The sequence below is a fragment of the Pholis gunnellus genome, assembly GCF_910591455.1.
Source record: "Pholis gunnellus genome assembly, chromosome: 20".
Taxonomy (NCBI): domain Eukaryota; kingdom Metazoa; phylum Chordata; class Actinopteri; order Perciformes; family Pholidae; genus Pholis; species Pholis gunnellus.
In genome coordinates, this window is record NC_136547.1 from 12,703,466 (window position 1) to 12,723,849 (window position 20,384).

Sequence of the window (20,384 nt, forward strand, 5' to 3'; positions counted from 1 at the left end):
TTTGATTACTTGTTGGTGTACTGTGATCATTAAAAATACAGTTAGCAGGTGCTGTAAAGTATAAAATAATAAACTACAGTTATAATACGTAGTTTGAGTGCATTGCGATGGTCGGTAAAAGGGTCCAAATACAGATAAATGATTGAAAATTGTCGCAGTAGGTCGTGACAGTGAACCAGTATGCACAGCAGCAGCTAAATGGATCACAGACGTTAATTATTGATCACACCTGTGATTAAAGACTTACTTTTAGTGGAGTCAGCCTGCTTAAATGAAGCTGTGCAGCAACTGAGGTAGACTTAAATATTGACAAAAACATGTGTATAAATTAACATTGTGGCAGTCTCTTTTTTTTTGGCTAATCAAGTTATAAATCATTAAATTAGGGGCCTGACAGATCTAAATACCTCATCACATTGGTGCTGAAAGCTTCAATATCAGTCCAGTACAACCAATGACAGTCAATGATTTGCAACATTGAACACAATCTCCTGACCCCCAAAACATTTGAAGTATAGAAGGTCTTTGTATAAATGGCATGGCAAGATCTCTGACGGTTTACGTATGCTCAATGATTCTTGTTATATATTTTCAGATTACCCTACTATGAAATATCTTTATTTGTATTAAATCAGGTTGCTTTAATGAAACTGCAGCAGCAACAGTTGACACAAGCTCAGTGAAAGCATCTCAGCAACAGGATAAATATATTATTAATGGAGTCACGATGGTCGATGTAGCTAATGTAATGTTTCCAAAATATCCCTTGCATCTCTGTTTGCAAACTAAAACTGATGCACAACAGCTTTTTTTTTTTCATGTACATTTTAGTAGCTTTTTTGGTTGGTCTTAAGAGATAAAAGCTTGAACGTGGAGGAGCTGAGAGCTCATGTGTGTTCTCCTTTGACATAAACCTCAGATCGGTCTTCTGAGCGGCTTAGCTGTGATTTTTGCTTTGGCCTTGGTGTCTAGACTGGAGGCATCACACTGAATTAGGAGCAGACAGAAGCACTATTATTGCCAAAAAGCCCACGTTCAACGCATTCAGACACAACCTAAGTGCATAAAAAGCTGTAGGTAACATTTTTCTATCATTGGAGTGAGCATAATACTAACAACTAAAGGTCTTGATCTGTACAGCTATGCTTTCACGTGCTACCTGTGGAGAGACTCTTCTTAGAGACAGAGGGGGGGGGGGGGTTCAGTCCAAACAAGTGTTTTTTGCACGACTGCTGAGGCACAAGCTTATGCACAGCCCTCCTGACAGGGTTTCAACATTGCCTCCTTCTGACATTGCTTGCAATGAGTCGTGAAAATGAAATGGATTTCTTCTTATAGAATTAATAAAGTTAGAGTTGATTACATATGCATAATGGTTGCAGGTTTGCAGCAAGACTTCCACTACTCGGATATGATTGTCTGGCTGAGTGATCTCTCGTGTTATTGATGGATGCTTTTTAATTCACTGACATAAGCTCACAGCCAAGCTCCATCGCACCAGAGCGGGAAAGGGGAGGTGTGTGTGTGTGTGCGTGTGTGTGTGTTTGGAGGGTTCAATCACCATCTGTTGAGCAGTCCGCCACCACGTCCCAAGCCCATTCATCTTTGTCCCTGTTCACCCATGCCACTGGAAATAGGACACAGTCAATAACCATAAATCAATCAAGCCCTCTGGACGAGGTGGGATTATGAATTCTCACCCATGTCGAGGCGAGCGGCGGCAGCGGCCTCTAAACTTCCCTCGCATGTCACCAGATGGTCAAAGAACAATAGGCGCTGGCATGAAGATGAGGTGGTCAAGCATGATCTCTGAGGTGAAGACCGCCTTTTATTCCATTGCTGAGCAAAGAAATCTTGACAGATTGGTATCTGGTAAAAAAAAAAAAATGAATCTTCAAAATTAAGAAAAACCCAACAATTAGTCTAATAATCACACACTTTTCTTCAATAAACTAAGATTGTATTCTTGCTTAGTGTTGTGCTTGTACATGCTTGTATGTGTGTGTGTGTGTCTGTTTTTTCCCTAAGGAGGGACGTGTTGTTGCTTGGCTCCAGTCAGTGCTGCAGTGGATTAGTCAGCTGCATTTAGTGCAGAGAGGCTGCAGGAGCTTCGGTCAGTGTGCAAGTGTCAGATCTTCAAGATGCAGCGCATCTACATGCACAGCAATGAGCACTTTGAAGTCTTCACCACTGTCCTTGCTCCTCAAGGTGAGTGAGATCATGTCTGCAGCGAAGAGTGGCTTAGCATGACATCATTTGTCATTGTTAGTGAGGTCAGGATGACATATCAATGTCAGATGATTGATAACTAATGCGTTAGATCGTTTGTTTTCTCTCCCTATGGACTGTTCATTTACAGGACACGGCTGTTAGAGATACTTATGTGCATGCATTTATGTAAAGGAATTCACATTTGCATGTAAAACGTATTTTTTTTGCTGATTCATTTCCACTCATTGGTTAACAGGGAGGTATCGACACAGAGCAGAAGCTGAAACGGCAAGTTAAACATTCTCCCTTATTCAGATATCCGTCTGATATGCATTGATAACAATGTAGTAATGTATTGGCTGTAGGTTGTTTGTTGAACATTACGTGTAAGACCTTAAACAGCAGAAATATCATCCAGAACTGATTATTTATTGTTTCGTAAGTCTTAAACACATTGGAGATTGATTAATATGAGTTTGACATTGATGTTATGTAAAGTCAGTCAATTTCCTCTGGCTCCATTATGAGTTTAATTCATTTTAATTCCTCTGACAAACACGCACCATATTTAGGAGGAACAGATAATGAAGAGTAGACCCAGATTTAGGGTTTCTATTTCACTGCACAGCAGTTAATCTCTAAATCTTGACACATAATCCTCTCCATTCACCGGGTCTAACCTGGAGACTGCAGAGAGCAACACACACAGAGACTTGAGCTTCTTTTTTTTTTATCAATGCAACAAAAAGAAACACGACAAACTGTATCTCATTTAAATTAATTGTGAAAATCCCATGCACACAATTCAAAGTGACGGGCTGCAACTCTCCCTCTGACCGGTAGATGGTAGTGGTGCACAGCTACAGGCCCCACTGGCCAGATGAGCTGGAGCTGTGTCTGGGTGACGTCATCCTGGTGCTGCCCAAGCACGAGGAGGAGAGGTGGTTTGGGCGGCTGCTGGATGGCCAGCAGGGCTACTTCCCCGCCTCCTGTGTGATGGAGCTGAGCCAGGTTGGTTGGCTGGCTGCATGATGAATGTGCTCAGCAATGCAGCAATACTGGACTGTGTTGTTGCTGCTGCTTAATGTCACAAGGCAGGTCGCACTTTCTATTCTGTTCCTCCACAGTAGGTTTCAAACACCATGAAAACCGAGTTACTCGGGCAGCTTCTTACCAGGAACACATGGTTGTTATTTTGGTTATTTTTACCAACTTCATTTGGTTATTATAATTGAGATGTTTATGTCTTAGCTGTGTTGTTGAGTTAGATAAGCGGTTAACTTAAGTGTTTTCCCACCCAAACTTAAATTTAGATTGTTGCATATTTGGTCATGAATATTTAAAGGGGCATTCCACCAATTTTGCACAAGTACTGCCCAGCAGACTTAACAAAATAGCCCTGATGATGTCACAGTGATGTCATCAGGGTTATCTCTATTGTGGCTGAAGAAATTCTAACCAAAAGCCGACATTACATACTGGCATTTGGAATAAGTGGCCACTTAGATTTAGTTTATTTCATGACATCTGTTGGACATTTTGAAGTGACACTCAATGGTTCATATTCTCAGGTGAATCTTCCTCCAAAAGCCCTACGAAGGACTCCATCTCTGAGAAGCTCAGCCCGGGACAACGATTCAGGTGTACGCAGTAGACATGGGAAGTAAGTGTAAGACTCGTACAGCATGCAACAACCATAACAACAGGCATAACAACAAACATGCACACGTCCCCCTCAACAAGTGCATGCATAAACATCATGCACGCACCCAGCAGCTGTTCAACCACCAAACCCCCCCACACACACTCACACACACACACACATCCCCCCATTCCCAAATCTCATCCCACTGCTCTCCACCCAGCGCCCCTGAGCAGGTGGCCCCTCTCGTCCCTCATTAGTTGACAAAGCACACTGATTAAAAACCCCCCTGAACATACATGGAGGCGTACACACACGCACTATCTAGTCGATCCCCTCTCACTGCACAGCATCTGATTAAAGAGGAGCAGGAGGGAAAGGGAAGACCCTGTAGTTTTCTCTGAAATGTTACGTAAATGTTTGACATTTATGATGGATCGTCAAATGCAAAATAACATTTTATCAATGCTACATTCAGTGTTGCAGTAAAAGTTATTTGATAAGGCACTGTACCTCTCTTACAGTTTATTTGACAGTAGGGGACATTTCTTTTTGACAGCCTGCTACTGAACCATGCTCACACACTCACATAAACACACACACACACACACACACACACACACCACCACACAGAGCCCCCTGTACAGCTCCGTGCCTGCCTTGTCTGCTAGCGGTGGAATTTGGGTCATGAGGAATAAACAGGGCCTTTGTGTTTGTTATTTCCTCTTTGTCCCCCAGTGGACACATTCGGCAGGCACTAAGGAGGGGGAGCAGAGGAGCTGGAGGAGGAGGAGGAGGAGGAGGAGTGGTGCTGGATGGTGGCCAAGGTGAGAACGAGGGCCCCTTCCCGGTGCGGAGGCCCCAGATCCCTGTGCCACAGCCCGTGGCCTCCCAACCTCAGATACATAGATCCCCGGGCCTGCTCCACAGGATCTTGTCCAAATGCCGGAAAAAGAGTGAATGCCAGGGCGCTACCAATGGGGCCTTCGAGGGCGACTAAGAGGCCCTCCTCTTTGTCCTGGGTGGCTGAACTGAGTTCACTTTAGTGGGGCTGCTATGGGGGGAGTATGCGGGTGAACGGAGGAAGTTCTGAAATGTGAAAAGACGGTCTATATCCTCATGTGGGCTGGTACTCATTTCCATACCAGGTATTCTTGACATGGCTGCATTACTAGAAGCAAGAGGTTGAATTGGGAGTGTACAAACCTAAATCGGTGATGTCACAGAGGGTGTTTTGCCCATCACATCCGATGTACGCCTGGTGTGACATCACTGATGGGGGCGTGTCCAAAAGTGCAACATGTTCGAATGGGCAGAGAGCTGAGCAGCTGCTGTTTTCTGCCCTATTTGTCAGCATGGCAAGATCAAATGCAGGCTTTGAATATATAATAAATATATTATTACAATCATGGCAAACATAACATTAAGAGTTAGTGGCAATCAATGAAGCAACAAGATGTTTAACTGATCAAATGTAGCCTTTGTTCATGACTTTGATGCTGTTACTTAAGAGAAATATTATTTCTATTGTCTGTGCACATTTTGTTCCGTCATGCATGTTTCCTAACTTCATCTGCTCATTTCGAATCTGTTGATATGTATGTATTTTGCTGCTTAATATGTAATCATTTTATAACCATAAAACCCATAAACCCTTACAGGCTAACATCTTTTTATTTTAGTGGACATACCTAAGTATATTACCTCATACTTCTGTTCGTTTTCCTTTGAACACACTGGGCCTCCCTCCTATTTAACAGTGCCGGAGGAAGAAAAAAAAAAAAGCGAAAGGAAGTGTGATTGAGGCCTGCTGAAAGCTTCGCCAAAGGACCAGGGATTGTACCGGTTGCCCCCGCAACGCTCAAGCAGCCCTCATAAGTCGCATGTAGTCTTCTTCATCTGTGGTGCCTCCCAGCATGTCCCTGTAGCGGGGTCTCTATAGGGTGGGCCGTAGATTACCGCCTTCCCGAGGACACAAACACCAAATCTAATCCCTAACCCTGGCCTTGACCTCGGTGGGGAAACACACTCTTCCTCCTCCTCCCCACACCATTTAATATTCACTGTTGTATAATCCTTTGTAATAAAGACTGTAGGAGGCAGTCACTCTGGGGCCAGTGTTTGGGCGGCATGTCTTGCAAAAGGAAGGGTGTAAATGTTACAAAGAGAGACAGCTCCACTGGTCCTCTGAGAAAACTCTGATTCATGAGGATATTTGTGTGGGCCTTTCCACTGCTGTTACTGTTATCACTTATCTTGAGTTTTACGACTTTCACTTTTGATAGAGGGAGGGGAGTTACTGCGAATAGTGCACGTTTACTTTCAAATCCTGACCTACGATGACCACATATGACAGGATATGAAAGATGATAACGTTTACTTGAGCATGTACTGTATGTGCATGTAAAGGAGGAGAAATGTCCCTCATCTAAGGTAGCATCTGGGAGTATAAATGGTGGATTAGAACTCACATGTGGTAAGAAAGTAAGTCATTCAAATTCACATTAAGTCACATAGTGTGCAGAAACAAGTTACTTTCATACTTAAATGAATCATCCACTGTGGTTGTGGCTTCAAAACATGGCAAATGCCCACTCACAAGGACTGACGTACCTCACGCGGTGACACACACACAAGTGGAAACAGTGACCTATATAGAGAGGAAGGGCCAGGGTCCAAATTTTAACACACACACACACACACACACTCCCTCAGGGCTGTGGACTCTCCCGCCTAAAAGTGTCCTATCCATGCTGTGTTGTGCCTGGTTTTTTCGGGGGGAGGGGGGGGGGGGGGGGTAACAGGGTGCCTGCCAGATGACTGCTCTGTCAGCCCAATAATGGCCTGCCATCTGCTGTCTAGCATACACAAAGGCAAACAGTGTATGTGTGCGTGAGCTTGTGTGCGCACTCTTGGGTGTGTGCTCGGAGGAAGAAGGCAGGGGAGGTTCGGTCGGACTCCTGCAGGCTCTGTTTCATGTCTCAAGACACAAACATTTTGCACACACACCTCACTTTAGCCCATTAATGGCTAACTCGAGGACTATAGAGGGTACCAGACCTGTGCTGGATACTTAATATGGGTGGCGCACACTATGGCGTGTCAAGAGTACATGTAAAGAAAAGGATGGAAAATATGATTCACTTTGACTAAATCTCGCAATAACAGCTTTGTATATCCAACAATGCTAGTCTGCACGCAACAGGTACGTGTCCACGGAAGTCATTATAATCTAAGAGCGGCTTTCCTTAAATACGTGCGTGAAGCATAAGGTGGAGGGGCTGCGGCCAATAACCAATTAAGTGGCAAAAGGTCCCTGACATCTTTCAACCCTTAGTGCGGGTCAGTCAAGAACAAAAGACCCTCTCGCACGACAACGAGAGCGATGGGAGGACAGATTGATTAAGTGGACGTGGCGTGCATGCGACGCCCGTGTGTTGATGTGCACATTGTTTGTATGCGTGTGCACTGCTGCTCCTTCAGCATAAGGCAAGTCATCACGTCCTTTGCCTCCATCCATTTGGGGGGCAATTGAGTGAATGGGCCTGTAAAACCAACAGCCCCGAGGACAAAGGAGCCCAGGGGCATTAAGTCATGGGTGAGTGGGCCCCTTTAGGGCCAGCAGCTGACCCTGTGGAGAGGCCTCTTGTTCTGGTGGAGGGGGCTCGTGTCCCTGGACCCCAGGCCAAGTTGACAGTATCCCAACATATACATACACACATCAGCTTAAACCGGCTCTTCTCAGCCGTCAACGCTACAAGCAAACAGTTCACCTGCACGGCTGTCAACTCCACCTGGGGATAACGCGACACAATAGGAATAAAGATGGGAGGATTTGGATTTTCCGTTTTCCTCAAGAAAATGTCTTTTCCAGGAATCAGTTTTTGGCCAGAGCTCAAGAGGTTGCCCCATGCCTGCTGGGAGCATGTCAGAAAAACTAAAGGATCATAAGAAATCTTTATTACGTGGGAAATACCATGTAACTTATACTAATTTGTGCAGGGGCAACTTGGCAGAGCGAGGAAGACACATGATTCAAAATGCCAATAGATGTCATGCAAACATATTCATTTATTTTTTTCAAAATTAAGTACATGGTTACAAAGACGGTTGGCAGGATTTCTATGGTACCTTGGTTATGATTTCGACAGAAAATTCTACAAAAACACAGAGTGTGTGTTACATCATACAGAGTGTGTGTTACATCTGTGATTCACCTCTTCAATTAAAGCAAAGTCCAGCATCGTGTGTATTGCTCATGCATAACTACAGTAGTATAAAAGAGCTGCTGCTATCCTGCATGTGTACTTAATTCCCTCAAAACCTATGATGTTACATGGCCAAATGTTGTTCACGTACAAACATATCAACTTGGACTTAACAAATGGAATGTACTAACACAAGTCAAACCAACAAACAGAACACATAACACAATTATGTACAGATTAGACACATCTCAGCCTCCAGATTAAAAAACGGTCTAATGCGGCTGTTAGTCTACTTTCTGTTATAGAGTTGTACACTCCTGATCTTTCCACTTGATCTCCCTGACAAGATTCCCTTCTTATTCTCACTCAAATGCTTAATGCAGGATAATCCAGATTGATACTGGCTTTGCTAATGCCGATAATACAAAGAAGACAGTAGTGATACTTCACCGGATTATAGATTTGTTTCAAGATGGTTAAAAAATGACACGAGTCAGCCTGTTAACATGGAAGCACATGTGCAGTTCTTCAGAATCACACCAAAATTCGTGCATATTTACATTATATTTAATAAGCACTTTGTTCTTACGCAGAGTTGAATAATGAAAGAGCGGGTTTGTGGGTTTGAGTTCAGGACAATCTGTGTTCGCTGTATTTTTCTGTCTTAAAAAAAAAGGTTTTTCATAAGGCTTCAACGTAGTGTATTGAAGCACAAAGTTCTGCAGCAGAACAGGAGAACATGTTAAAAATCAAGCAGCAGGATTGTAATGTCAGCAATCATTACAAAACAGGAAGACAACTGTCTAACACACACACACACACACACACACACACACACACACACCCAACATTAAAATAAAATAAGGACAAGAGCTACATCATCAGAATGGACACACATTTAAAATTAAATGAGTAAAAAGTGCAATTTGTCTATGATTAGAGGTCGGAGATGGAGTGCTGCTAGCTAATAGCGAAGAAAATGTCCGAGCTACATGTTACAAGATCACAGATACAACTACGCGATGATTATTTTCTAGATCTCGCCCGATGAGGAAAATAAATTGGCGTATTGAATTAGAGGCAGTGCATGCTCTTCTAACTTGGAGTGATGAAACTGAATGGTTGCCCAATCCTGATTTTGAAAAAAAATCTATAAAATTCTTCAATAATTTCTTTTAAATGTTTTTTTTTTTTAGAAATAAATAAATTAGTAGACATTAAATAAATAAAAACTACAGCCTTCACATAAAAAGTAAATCCTTCTCAACCAAATGCTTGTCGTAGAACACTGATGATATGAAAACTGTTTTAGAGGGTTTTTTAGGCTGTTTTGTCAGCAAAGTTAGACTTCTTAAAAACTCATGGTGTCCGATTTATATTAATATCTAAGCTTTAGAGCTGTCAGATAATAAATAAAAGCAAACAGAAATAAACATTACGGTACCCTTCCATTTTGAGGTTTTTACACATGTACATTGCAATGAAATACATTCAACCGATGTCTCGACAGACACTGTGGCCTTGGGGAAGGAAACGTGTTGTTAGAAAAAGACACCGTCACAAGTGCTATCCAGTTTGCCCTTAAATACGCTGCTCCTTCCTCAGCGAATCAACTCAGTAGTGCAATACTGACAGTTTCTTATTTCCCTCCTCAAAACCTTCACATCGCCATGGATCGGCGTTCAGCAACGTAACGCCGCTGTCTCGACGAAAACCACGTAACTGCACTTCTGTTTCTCTCATTTCAAAGCCATGGTTGACATCATCTTTTGTACTGACACGGGTGTCAATTAAAAAGCTACACATTTTGCATGTACGCGGTTTTCATCCGACAGCAGCAACGGGGCGGTTTAGCTCAACAAGCTGGAGGAGACACGCAATGAGTAGCGTTACATTATAAAAATGTCTTTCTTGTCATTTAAACAATATATTAACAATATAAAACTCAGAAGCAGCCACTGCTAGTAATACACACTATTTCTACAGCCTACTGTACGTGCAGGTTGTTTCAACATTACCGACTAGTGCGGAGAGAAAGTCTAGCCTTTTCATATCTGTACAAAACTGCTTACGTTGCCAGGTTTTGTGTATTCAAAGGGAAATACAGAACCTATGGACAAGAAACTACTTGGGCAGTGAAGTATAAATGTGTTGAAAACCAGCAGCCATGCATTTTTTTTTGTGGACCTCCTTGGCAGTGCATTGCTGCTCCAAAGAAAAGTTAAAATCATTTGTCTTCATTGGATTGTCTCTTACAGGATTCAGTGGAGGTTTTAGTCGTCGGACGGGCGTAGTAGTGTCGCATGCGCAGCGAAGGGGGGGGCGGCGGCTTTAAAGCACCAGGGCCCTTGAGGTAGAGCCGGACGACGTGTAGGGGTTCAGGTACTGACGGGCCTGTTCCGTCATGATCAGCTGGTCCTCTGTCTTCCCATAAACCACTGCTTCCCACTCACTCACCTGCAGAGAAGGCTACAAATGATTACCAATGATTGGCAAAGTAGCTTTGTGAGGCTCACCTCGTTAAAAAGCTTTATTTAAAGACTAGTCTTTCCGTACCTGTACCGCGGTGTGTTTTGGTGCTTTGTGGGAGGCGAGAAGCTTCTTCATCCGGGGGCCACCGAAGCGATGAGGATGAACGGGGACCGATGAGGGCGACGAGCGGCTACACTCTTCTTGCTCAGGGATTTGTGTGACGAGTGAAGAGCCTGTCAGTATACTTTCATCTGGCACCTGCAATATGAGGTTCAATAAAAACAGAGTAGCTAAAACAACAATACAAGAAATGATGACGCTGGACTCAATTCATATAAAGTAAGATTGTAAACTGATGTCTATCATTACCAACAAGTCCAAAAACTGGTTAATTACCATTTTATTCATCCAGAAGTTGGGTATGCAATTCATACACGCTGACAGCTCACTATTGCTAGCCACTGAGTACTCCTGAAACTAGTGATTTTAAACATGACTTACATGTGCGTTGTTGAGCTGCTCTTGGAAGAGTTGCACGTTGGGGCAGTCTTTCCCCCAGGGGTCCAGCACAAGAGACTTGCGCACCTTTCTAACTGGGCCATCGATCTGAAATCAAAAGGAGCACGATGCAATAAACGCTGTAGTTCTATCTGGAGTAGAGCGATGTCGTTTTGTCCAAGTGCCACGATTGAGCTCAGTAAAATACTGAAGCGAGTGTATCTGTAAGTATTTGTTTCTTCAAATTAGTATGTTTAAATATTAGAAGAACATACGTTATGTTTCCATGCTCTGTAGTCTGGCTGGAGGTCCGATCTGTTAAAGATGTCTGCTCCAGTCTCCTGCTTCAAAACTTCTCGAATGTCTTCTTCTAGAAATGCCAGCGGCTGTGGCTGAAACACGCAAGCACACACGTAGATATATGACCACATGGTCATGGAGCCAAATACTGTACAAAATAAGAAAATGTTAAACAAAAGTGTGAAAACATGCAGACAGCCACATTTGACTTCTTACCTCCATCTTTAGTGGCCCGTGCATTTTCTCCTGGGCAGCCAAAGCATTTTTGAAAGGAGTCGGTGTCCTCGGGGTTGGAATCATGACAGTTTTACGAAATTTAGGGGTCCGTAAACTAGAAAGTTGACAGAGAATATAATACACTGAGTACTCGGCTAGAAGAAGAAGTGTTGTGGAAGAAAGCATAGCAAGCTTCCAGCTTTTACGCCAGCTCTTGTGGCATGTATACTACTATTCTATATTGATTTACCCATCATTCTCTTTCTGGTGCTTAGGTGTGGTCTCTTTGTGGAGCGGCGTGTTGAGGAGACACCTTTGGCCACACACAGGCGTCGAGGTGAGGGCGGGGTTATCCAGATTCAGATGCTCCGCCCCTGATATGTTGCAGAACTGGGTAAAAAAAAGAGACAGACGAGACATATTAGCCACATGACTAATGCAACCTCAGCACATCAACTCAAGAGGTGAGGATTAAGGTGTGAGAAAAAAGAAAAATGTTATTTACTCGTGACGGAGTGAACGGCAGTGACTTTGTGGGCGTTTTCTTGGGAGAATTTGAGATATTTTCCAGGAAGGAAGAGCAGGTCCTGTCACATGAAGGAGACGGCTCCCCCCTATCCCTCCTCCTCCTCCTCCCAGTGGACGCCTGGGTGGGTTTGGAGGAGTTGATAGGAGTCAAGCAGGCGACAGCGCCCAGACCAAACGAAGCACAGTTCTTATCCCGACCAGAGACGGCAGGCGGAGTGTTGACCGCGAAGGCCATTGAATTGTCAATCGTCCTCTCTTGCAGGAGAGTGGTGTAGCCGGCCTGGTTGTGCCTGGGCGGCGTCGCCGTCTCCGACAAGTCGAAGCTGACCGCGTCGCTCCATGCAACGGGGTCCTGCAGAGCAAAACACATCTACGGGAGATCGTTAATACATTCACCACTTTTGTGCCAACAAATTCATCGCGAAATACATTTGTTCCGTTCCGTCTGTCGCTCACCGAATCAATGAGCTCCATGGTTTCTGCAAACTCCGGTATGGTCTGCAGGGTGGAGAGCACAGCGCTGGCCTCTACAGACAGGAACTTGCTGGGGGAGACAGGAAGCTGTGGTGGAGGTCCTTGGGGGACTTCGGGCCCCCTCCAGGGCCTCCTCTCCGCCTGCTCCTCTAGGCTGCTGCTGCTCGTAGTCAACGTGTCATCGGACACACTGTCGGACCAGGCCGAGTACGGCTCCACGCTCTGAGGGCGCAGGAAGAGAGAAAGCTGGTCAGTTTTACAATAATCTGTGACGAGGAAAACACCGGTGCTACTACAACAACACCAGGCTGATCTAGACCATTCTATCAGTCAATATGAAGTCACTGACTGTGAAGAATGACCAATCACAGGAATGGAGTGAATGAAATGTGAAACCAGTGTCGGGGAGAGACGGAATAGGGAAGAGGAGAGACAGAGGAGAGTGGTTCAAACTGCTGGCTGAGCGTGGGCATGGGGGTGAGTACTAGAGGGGATGAAGGAGCCAGTTCATGTTTGGAACCATGGTAATGTAGGGGTGGGGTGGGGTGGGGTGGGGGGGGGGCTACCAAGCACAGCTTCAGGCCAGTCTGAATGAGTAGCGAGATGGGGAAGGTAGTTACTATAGCAACACTACAGCAAATCAAGCTACAGACACGCAGAGATGTCTTGTTTTCACATGTATACACTGCAAAAAGTCCATTTAGTGCCAAGCCTTAGAATCTCCTTTTCCTTAAAGCAAAGAAAAGTCCACTGAGGAGATGGGATTTTAGGAATTTCCTATAAACAAGTGTTCAAGAAAATTCTTAATATTCTCTCGTCATCTCGCTTTGATTTGATTTTAAGACTCTACGTTTGATAAGATGATGAATTTAATATTTAAAAAATGACTTTTTACAGTGTATGATAGCTACAAACACACGCAGGCTATGCTGACTAAGTATGCAAACACACATTCGGAGTGTGTTCTTACACGTGGACCTCTGCACTGCACTTGTCGTTGGACTTCATTCTCTGCTGACATAAGCAGCAGCTCAAGCTCCTTAATTCTTTGCTCTCTGTCGGGATCATCCGGGCAGAACGGCTGAAATAAACAAACGTCAGGGAGGAGAGAGGACGAGAGGACAGGAGGAAAGGAAGAGGTTAAGAAGACCCAGACACACACAAAAACAAACAGATATACACATAAAATATTTACGGGGAGCATTTGAGATTTTGAATGTTAGGTGAAATAGCGCTTGATTTGAAATCCAGAGTTAGCGATCGCAAAGATAATTACAGGAAGTCCAGGAAAATGAAGAGAGTTTTCCCACCAGCATGCAAAGAAAACACAGAAAAACTCACCGATGCGAAGCCAGAATTATCATGAAGAACGTCCATCAAGTGTCTACTGTGAGGATCATAAGGATAGCTCCCCATCTAAAGCACAAAGAATCAGACTTAAATAATAAAGACGACAAATAAAAGAAATTAAAAAAAAGAACATGGTGTGGAGTCTAGAGGGGAGGTGGACCTGGTTGGGCCCCGGTATCGGCAGGGGACTGCGATCACAGTGCTGGAGCTCTGTTGGCGTTGGAGGACACGGTCTGTGGTGGCGTCTCTTCAGTCCGGCGTGAGAGGAGGTGAAACACTTGGAGCCATCTTGCAGGTATCCCTCGTGCTCCACCTTTCTCCTCATGGTGGAGTTCCAATGGTTCTTGATGGAGTTGTCTGTCCTGTTGGAAGAGAAGATCGGTAATATTTTGTTAGCAAATTGAACAGTTTCCTGAGTAGAAGCAGAGATATGTGTGCATGAGATGATATTACCGTCCAGGAAGAAGCTTGGAGATCTCCGCCCAGCGGTTGCCCAGTCGTCTATGGGCGTCGTAGATGATCTTGTCCTCTTCCTGAGTCCATGAAGACTTCTTAACCTCCGGGTTGAGGTGGTTGTGCCAGCGTTCTCGGCACTGCTTTCCAATCCTCCCCTGGAGGTGCTTGGCGATCACCGACCAGCGCTTTGGGCCGTACTTGTGGACCAGGTCAATAACCTGCACAAATATCACCAAAGGAGATATTTAGCAGGCGGGTTTTTATTCCTAAATCAGAATATTATGTGTCATCTTTTATTTTGAAGCCCCTAATGGTGGCATATATCAGAGAGCTTTAATCGTGTTCGAATGTTTCCATCGCTCCTGAAAAATGTTGTGACGTCATCGTTGCGTGTTTCTGATAAGATGCCAAGATGTTGGAGGAATGAGACTCCATTCTTGAGGGATTGTGAACCATTTAAGGAATGCATTGTCATCGTAGAGCTGTGGAAGATATTACAGCTTCACTCTGGACAAAGAAGGGCCGGCCAGGCTCTAAACTAGTGACTTGGAAAGTCTGTGTGTTATTAGGGATGACGTCGTGGAGCAGTTACTTTCCAAAGAACGTTTTTGCGGGAAGTAAGCTTGCGCATGTGCACACAGTGCATATTGTAGCATTCGTGTTCTTTCACTTGGACTGAGCGGCTCTCAGCGTCCTCCCCACAGCGTCCTTCTGGCTCCCCTATCATTTACCAATTTTGTCTTCTCACTTCATATCCTGCACAGGACACTCCCAGCTCCACTTACCTTCTGATCCTCCTCCTTTGTCCAGGGTCCTTTCACCAGCTCCGGGTTGAGCACCTTCTGCCAGCGGTGCTGACATTGGCCATCTGTCCTCCCCTGTGACACGGCCGAACAAAGCACAACACCTCGTTACGCCACTACCTCACGGCTACACCTTCTCCCGACAGCTGTATATGAAGCTGCCTCTCCAGACACTGCGCCCACGACTTGCCATCACGGTTAAAAACATCCTGTCGAGTAACGATGTTCAGACACAATATATTACATTACAAACATACTTACTGGAAAAAAGTTAGCTATTAGTTTCCAGGAGTCAGGTCCATGCTGCTCTACCAGTTTTTTCAGCTTTTCATCCTGAAGGGAGAGAAAAAATTATAATAATAAGGTTCTGGGATGAAAAACAAATCTCAGTACCACGTCCCCATTTCACTCAGTTAACCTACAGAACTCACCTCATCTCGGGACCACTTGACTTTACACAGCGTCTTTCTATCTTTGCTCTTCTCTTTGCTCTCTTGGTCTGTAGAGTGCAGCTCTTCATCCTCATCAGTGCTAGAAAGAAGAGCAGGCTTTATTAGTGGGGACAAAATAGAGCCCAAACTTTTCTTTATCTTTCAGTATCTTAGTTTGTATCAGTACCTAATGCTTAGTAAAACTGTATCCAGATTAGTCATAAAACATGCTTATGAAAATGCTCTGCTTGTAAAAGATACTTCTCAGAGTAAAGGAGAGCACGAGAGAAAAGTGCAAGTAGTTTAGCTATTAAGTGGGTCCTTCAAATGAATCTGCTGAGTTAACTAGTTTGGGTGGTTCCTTTCCATGTGTGCGCAAAGAAGTGTATTAGTAGCAGGAAATTATAATCAAAGTAAATTCCCAGGTTGGGGTTGAGCGCTACTCTTCTGATGTCAGAGCCAAAACAAGCAGGACAAGGAGGAAAAAATAAAACACAAAAACATGGAAGGTAGTTGAAAAAGACTTTCAGTTATTCCATCAAGTCTGAAAGTTATATTAATTTCATTCAGACTACAGCAAGACAGTATATATATATATATACATACACAGAACTAATCGAAAATACTATGAATTTATCACAAAGGTCTGCTTTTTCAGATTCAAATATACAATAAGGGAATAAGTAAATAAACAACCAGATGAATAAATAAACATCTAATGATAGATTAAATATAAATGAGTTTCAATATGAGACTCAGCAACACAACAGAGCTTTCACTCATTCTTGACTAAACGTCATAAAAAGGAAAGAAAGAAAGAACTTGTAAGAGTACATGGCCGCATACAGGAACATAAAATACCTCTTTACTGACACAACAAGTTGGCAGGTAGCGCTGCACTTCTGTGTTCCCACAAAACTTGCTGCTGGGCAACACTTGCTTTGTGTTGAGTTTATTAAGAGTTTATTAAATGGAGGAGAGGTGACGGTATCTGTTCCTGAGAGCTGCTACTGTAACCACACACAACAGGGTCTCGTATCAGACTGTGTGTGAGAGGTCTTCTTCAGTGTGGAAACATGAAAATGGCATTTGAATTTCAGCGTGGCCTGATTCCCTCACCAGAGCTAAGAGGAGAAGGGAGCTGGGTCTGGACCTATGGCTGAACAGGAAGGAGGGGAGGAAAGAGGGGCGATCCCTGATCAACAGGCTCTTTCACCTCAAGAGGTGTGTGTGAGTGTGTGTGTGTGTGTGTGTGTGTGTGTGAGTGTGTGTGTGTGAGATGGAAGAGGCGGTGCACTGGGGTGTGGTCTGGGGAATGGTGAAGCCCTAACGGTCCAGTTGTTCAAAGTTTCAAAAAACAGGCAGACTGCATAACCTCTCTGCGCAATAATATTAAAATGTGCTTCAAACTTTGTAAAAGGAGCAATTGTAATATCAGCTGAGCAACTCAGTAGAAGTAAAACACACATGTACAAACATTCATTGTCATGATGTGCTGCAGTAGTAATACCTCATCAGTCAACACTGTTTACGGGATATTGTAACATACAGCCAGATCAGACCCTGAGCGTAATAATTGTGAGAGAAAAGAGATCTCACCAGATGGGAACACAAGGAGGTGATGGGTGTGAGATACAGACAAGCAATTCATTTAAGCTTAATACTGGAAATAGTGAAACACACGTCCCATCTTCAAATAGCTTGTTTTGTAAACCCAAAAATACAAAAGATTAAACTGAGAATTGATGAGCTGGAACCAGCTGATTATCAGAATTGGTTATTAAATTATTATTATCAATCAATTCAGTTAACTGTGTACTTTATATATATATAGAAATAATTATAACACATGATTGCAAATATCCTCATTAATGTGCACCTGTCTGTTGTTTAGTATAAATAATATATAAGATGCTACCTTGGTCTCTATAGTCAGATTTTCTCAGGTACTTTTTGACACTGTATTTTTTTAACTTTTTGGCAGTAACACGGACACATAATAAAAACAAATCTTGATATAAAAACACATTTTATTTAATGTAGCTTTTTATATGTGTTTTGTCCTTTGATTACGAGAGAACAACGTCTTACCACTCACTCGTATTGATCTATTATTACTAATCTGTCACTTTCAAGTAATTTCCAAGGATGATGCTGTTGCATAAACTGCTGTTGTGACAATGGGCTGCAGGGCTCCAACGTATAGGAAAATATCATGCCCTCTATACTGTATTATTCCACCAATATTAAGAAAACAAGCTATCATTTTCAACTTAGAGTGTATGTTATATTTTACACCATTCATACCTACTTTCAGGCCACTGGGAGAGGTAACATTACGTCATGAACTATTACATATCATATGAGTATTACTGGTACCGTTAACGTTACTATTCATACAGCTCGTTACTGTCTGACTGTGCAGGTGCACACGCGTCGTACGTTATGCAATCAGAGATGAAACATGCGGTGTGAGTTCCCACACAGCACTATCAAGACACTGATACCATTGTGTGTTATCAGCGGTGACCGTGTCAAACAGAAAGCAACCTGCATCATAAAGCATTGCTCGCACTCACCTGCGCGGTTTCACGTTGTCCATGACAGTCGGTGGGATGATTGAACTTTTCCAAAGACGAACCTGTGGTTTGGCAGCTGTCTAAAATCCCTCATTAATAGATGTTTATCCATAGAAATCGCTGTAAGTCAGGCTAGCCAGTGAGCTAACGTAATGCACAGTCCATAACATTACATTCTCTGCGAAAGAGCCTCTCGCGCTGTCGATATCATCTTCCTAAAGAAACGCGTCGCTTCGTCTTCTTCTGGTGTTTGTTCCTAAAGAGTCAACACCGCAACATAACAGATATTCAGTAGAAGAGACTAGCGCGTTACTTTCGTTTCTCGGTGTCCCGGTGGTTTCCGTCTTTGCTTGTCTGTACTTCTATTACTTCTATTTGGCGTTATGATTTTTGTCCATCCCGCCGATTCTCGCGCCCAGCCCTCTGCGCAGGCGGCCTCGCTCCTGATTGGTCAGAAAACGGGGCTGTGAAAAGAGGAGTTGGTACTCAAACCTGATAGGGCAAGACACGAGGAGAGGCTCGCGTGTGATTGGTTAGTAGTATAAGGAGGGCACGTGTCATTGGTTAAAAGAATTAAGGAGGCGGGTGTTAGATTAGACGACTGTACTGACACCTTCTGCAGCAGAAAGGATCTTTTCATCAAGGCAGTGGTGGCTCAAAGTTGGGTGCGGGGACTATCGGGGGCCTTTCAAGGGGTTTCAGGGGGTTCAAATCCGATTTAATCCCTCTAATCTACAATGACGATATGTTATTTTGAGTTAATATTTAACAACACATATTCATAGAAGCAGATAGCTCTATTATTATTGTTTTATTTTTACCAGATGGTGCACAACTAAATTGGAGTGCACTGTGCAATTAACAGGCCATCTGCTGTTGCTTAATCAGGCCAATGTCTTTGAGTTGACAACATTATTGTAAGAGATAGAAATTATGATGATGATTCACATATTTGCATCATATTTGAGAAGATCGAGGCATTGTGGCTTGAGATTCATACCAATATTACAGACAGTAAATGCCCTTTTCACAGCAGCCATTTTGACATGTAACCTTAGGGTAGACACAGGTGTAATTAATAACATTAATTAAGGCCCTGTTCTATTTAGGTTGGCCAGGGAACTGGTATTGCACGTGCTGGTTTACTGGAATGACTGTGTTAATACAATGATTCTATGTATTACACCTGTGTGTAATCTGCTATGACATGTCAAAATGGCTGCTGTGAAAAGGGCCCATTTAGAATATTTAAACTCTGACACGTAACACAATATTTCATTTTCGTTCTGACAGGCAGCTCGTGCATACGCTCAATACTCCTTTAAATTGTGTTCTGCTGACACCTTGTGGACAAACCTTTGGCATCTGCACTGTTTTATGGTTTCATATATTTATCACGGAAATTATGTTTTGTTCATATGTTACATGTTGTTCATACATTGCTATATTCGTTTTAACTCATCACAACATCTTTGGTTATTATTGGTCTGCGCACCATCAGCTCCAAGCAGGTAAGTGGACTCGGGACTGGGGTAAGTGGTGCAATGCGTCTGTGTGGATTTTCACAACGAATACTACTAAACAGAGTTCAGGTGTCAGCACAGGAACATTAAACTTAATTTTCGTTTATCAAAATATGAAGTACATAATTCATATCTCAAGTCTGAGATCTCAAACTCGTCACTTGGAATTAATTAATTGTATACAATTATTGTCTATAATCAATTTTATCATAATTCCAATGTTGTCATTTCATCCTAAATTTTATATTTTCATTTATTTTTCTGGAGGTGAACTTTGGATGTGGATGATTGTTTTGGGGTATATTAGGTTTGTCCTGTCTTTCTACCTGTAGGTGACACTGTTGAACCGTTCGACTTCTCAATGTTGTCATTCCTGAGTCAGTAGCTGTGTTAAGTCAACCACAACAAGACCGGAACTTACTTACTATGCTTCTAAAAAGTAAAATAAAAAACTCAGTGTAAGATATGAGAAATATCAAAAGCCTTTTAAAGCCCCATGTTCAGTATGTTTTGGGGCATTTTTAATCAACGGCAGATTTGTCTGTAAATGCTCCACCAATTACAATATCACCCCAGATCAATTCAGACAAGGGCCTTTACACAGGTACTATATTATTACCTAATATTGAGGTTCGGATGGGCCTTGTGTCTTTTAATATGTTATTTATTTAAGCCCAGGTGGTGCATATTACC

The 20,384-nt window shown here is 43.2% G+C and overlaps 1 protein-coding gene across 1 annotated transcript; it reads right to left on the reverse strand.

The window, feature by feature from the left end:
• Positions 1-9,840: 9,840 nt before the first annotated feature.
• On the reverse strand, positions 9,841-18,239 carry mybl1 (v-myb avian myeloblastosis viral oncogene homolog-like 1). The gene is made up of 15 exons (XM_079181276.1): positions 18,169-18,239; positions 15,590-15,689; positions 15,420-15,491; positions 15,141-15,233; positions 14,353-14,573; positions 14,060-14,261; positions 13,891-13,965; positions 12,532-12,771; positions 12,053-12,445; positions 11,798-11,937; positions 11,548-11,662; positions 11,307-11,423; positions 11,035-11,139; positions 10,618-10,791; positions 9,841-10,518 (listed from the first exon to the last, which is right to left on the reverse strand). Exons 1-15 carry the CDS (start codon positions 18,189-18,191, stop codon positions 10,393-10,395), a joined length of 2,196 nt encoding a protein of 731 aa, XP_079037402.1. The 5' UTR covers positions 18,192-18,239; the 3' UTR covers positions 9,841-10,392.
• Between the last annotated feature and the right edge of the window lie 2,145 nt (positions 18,240-20,384).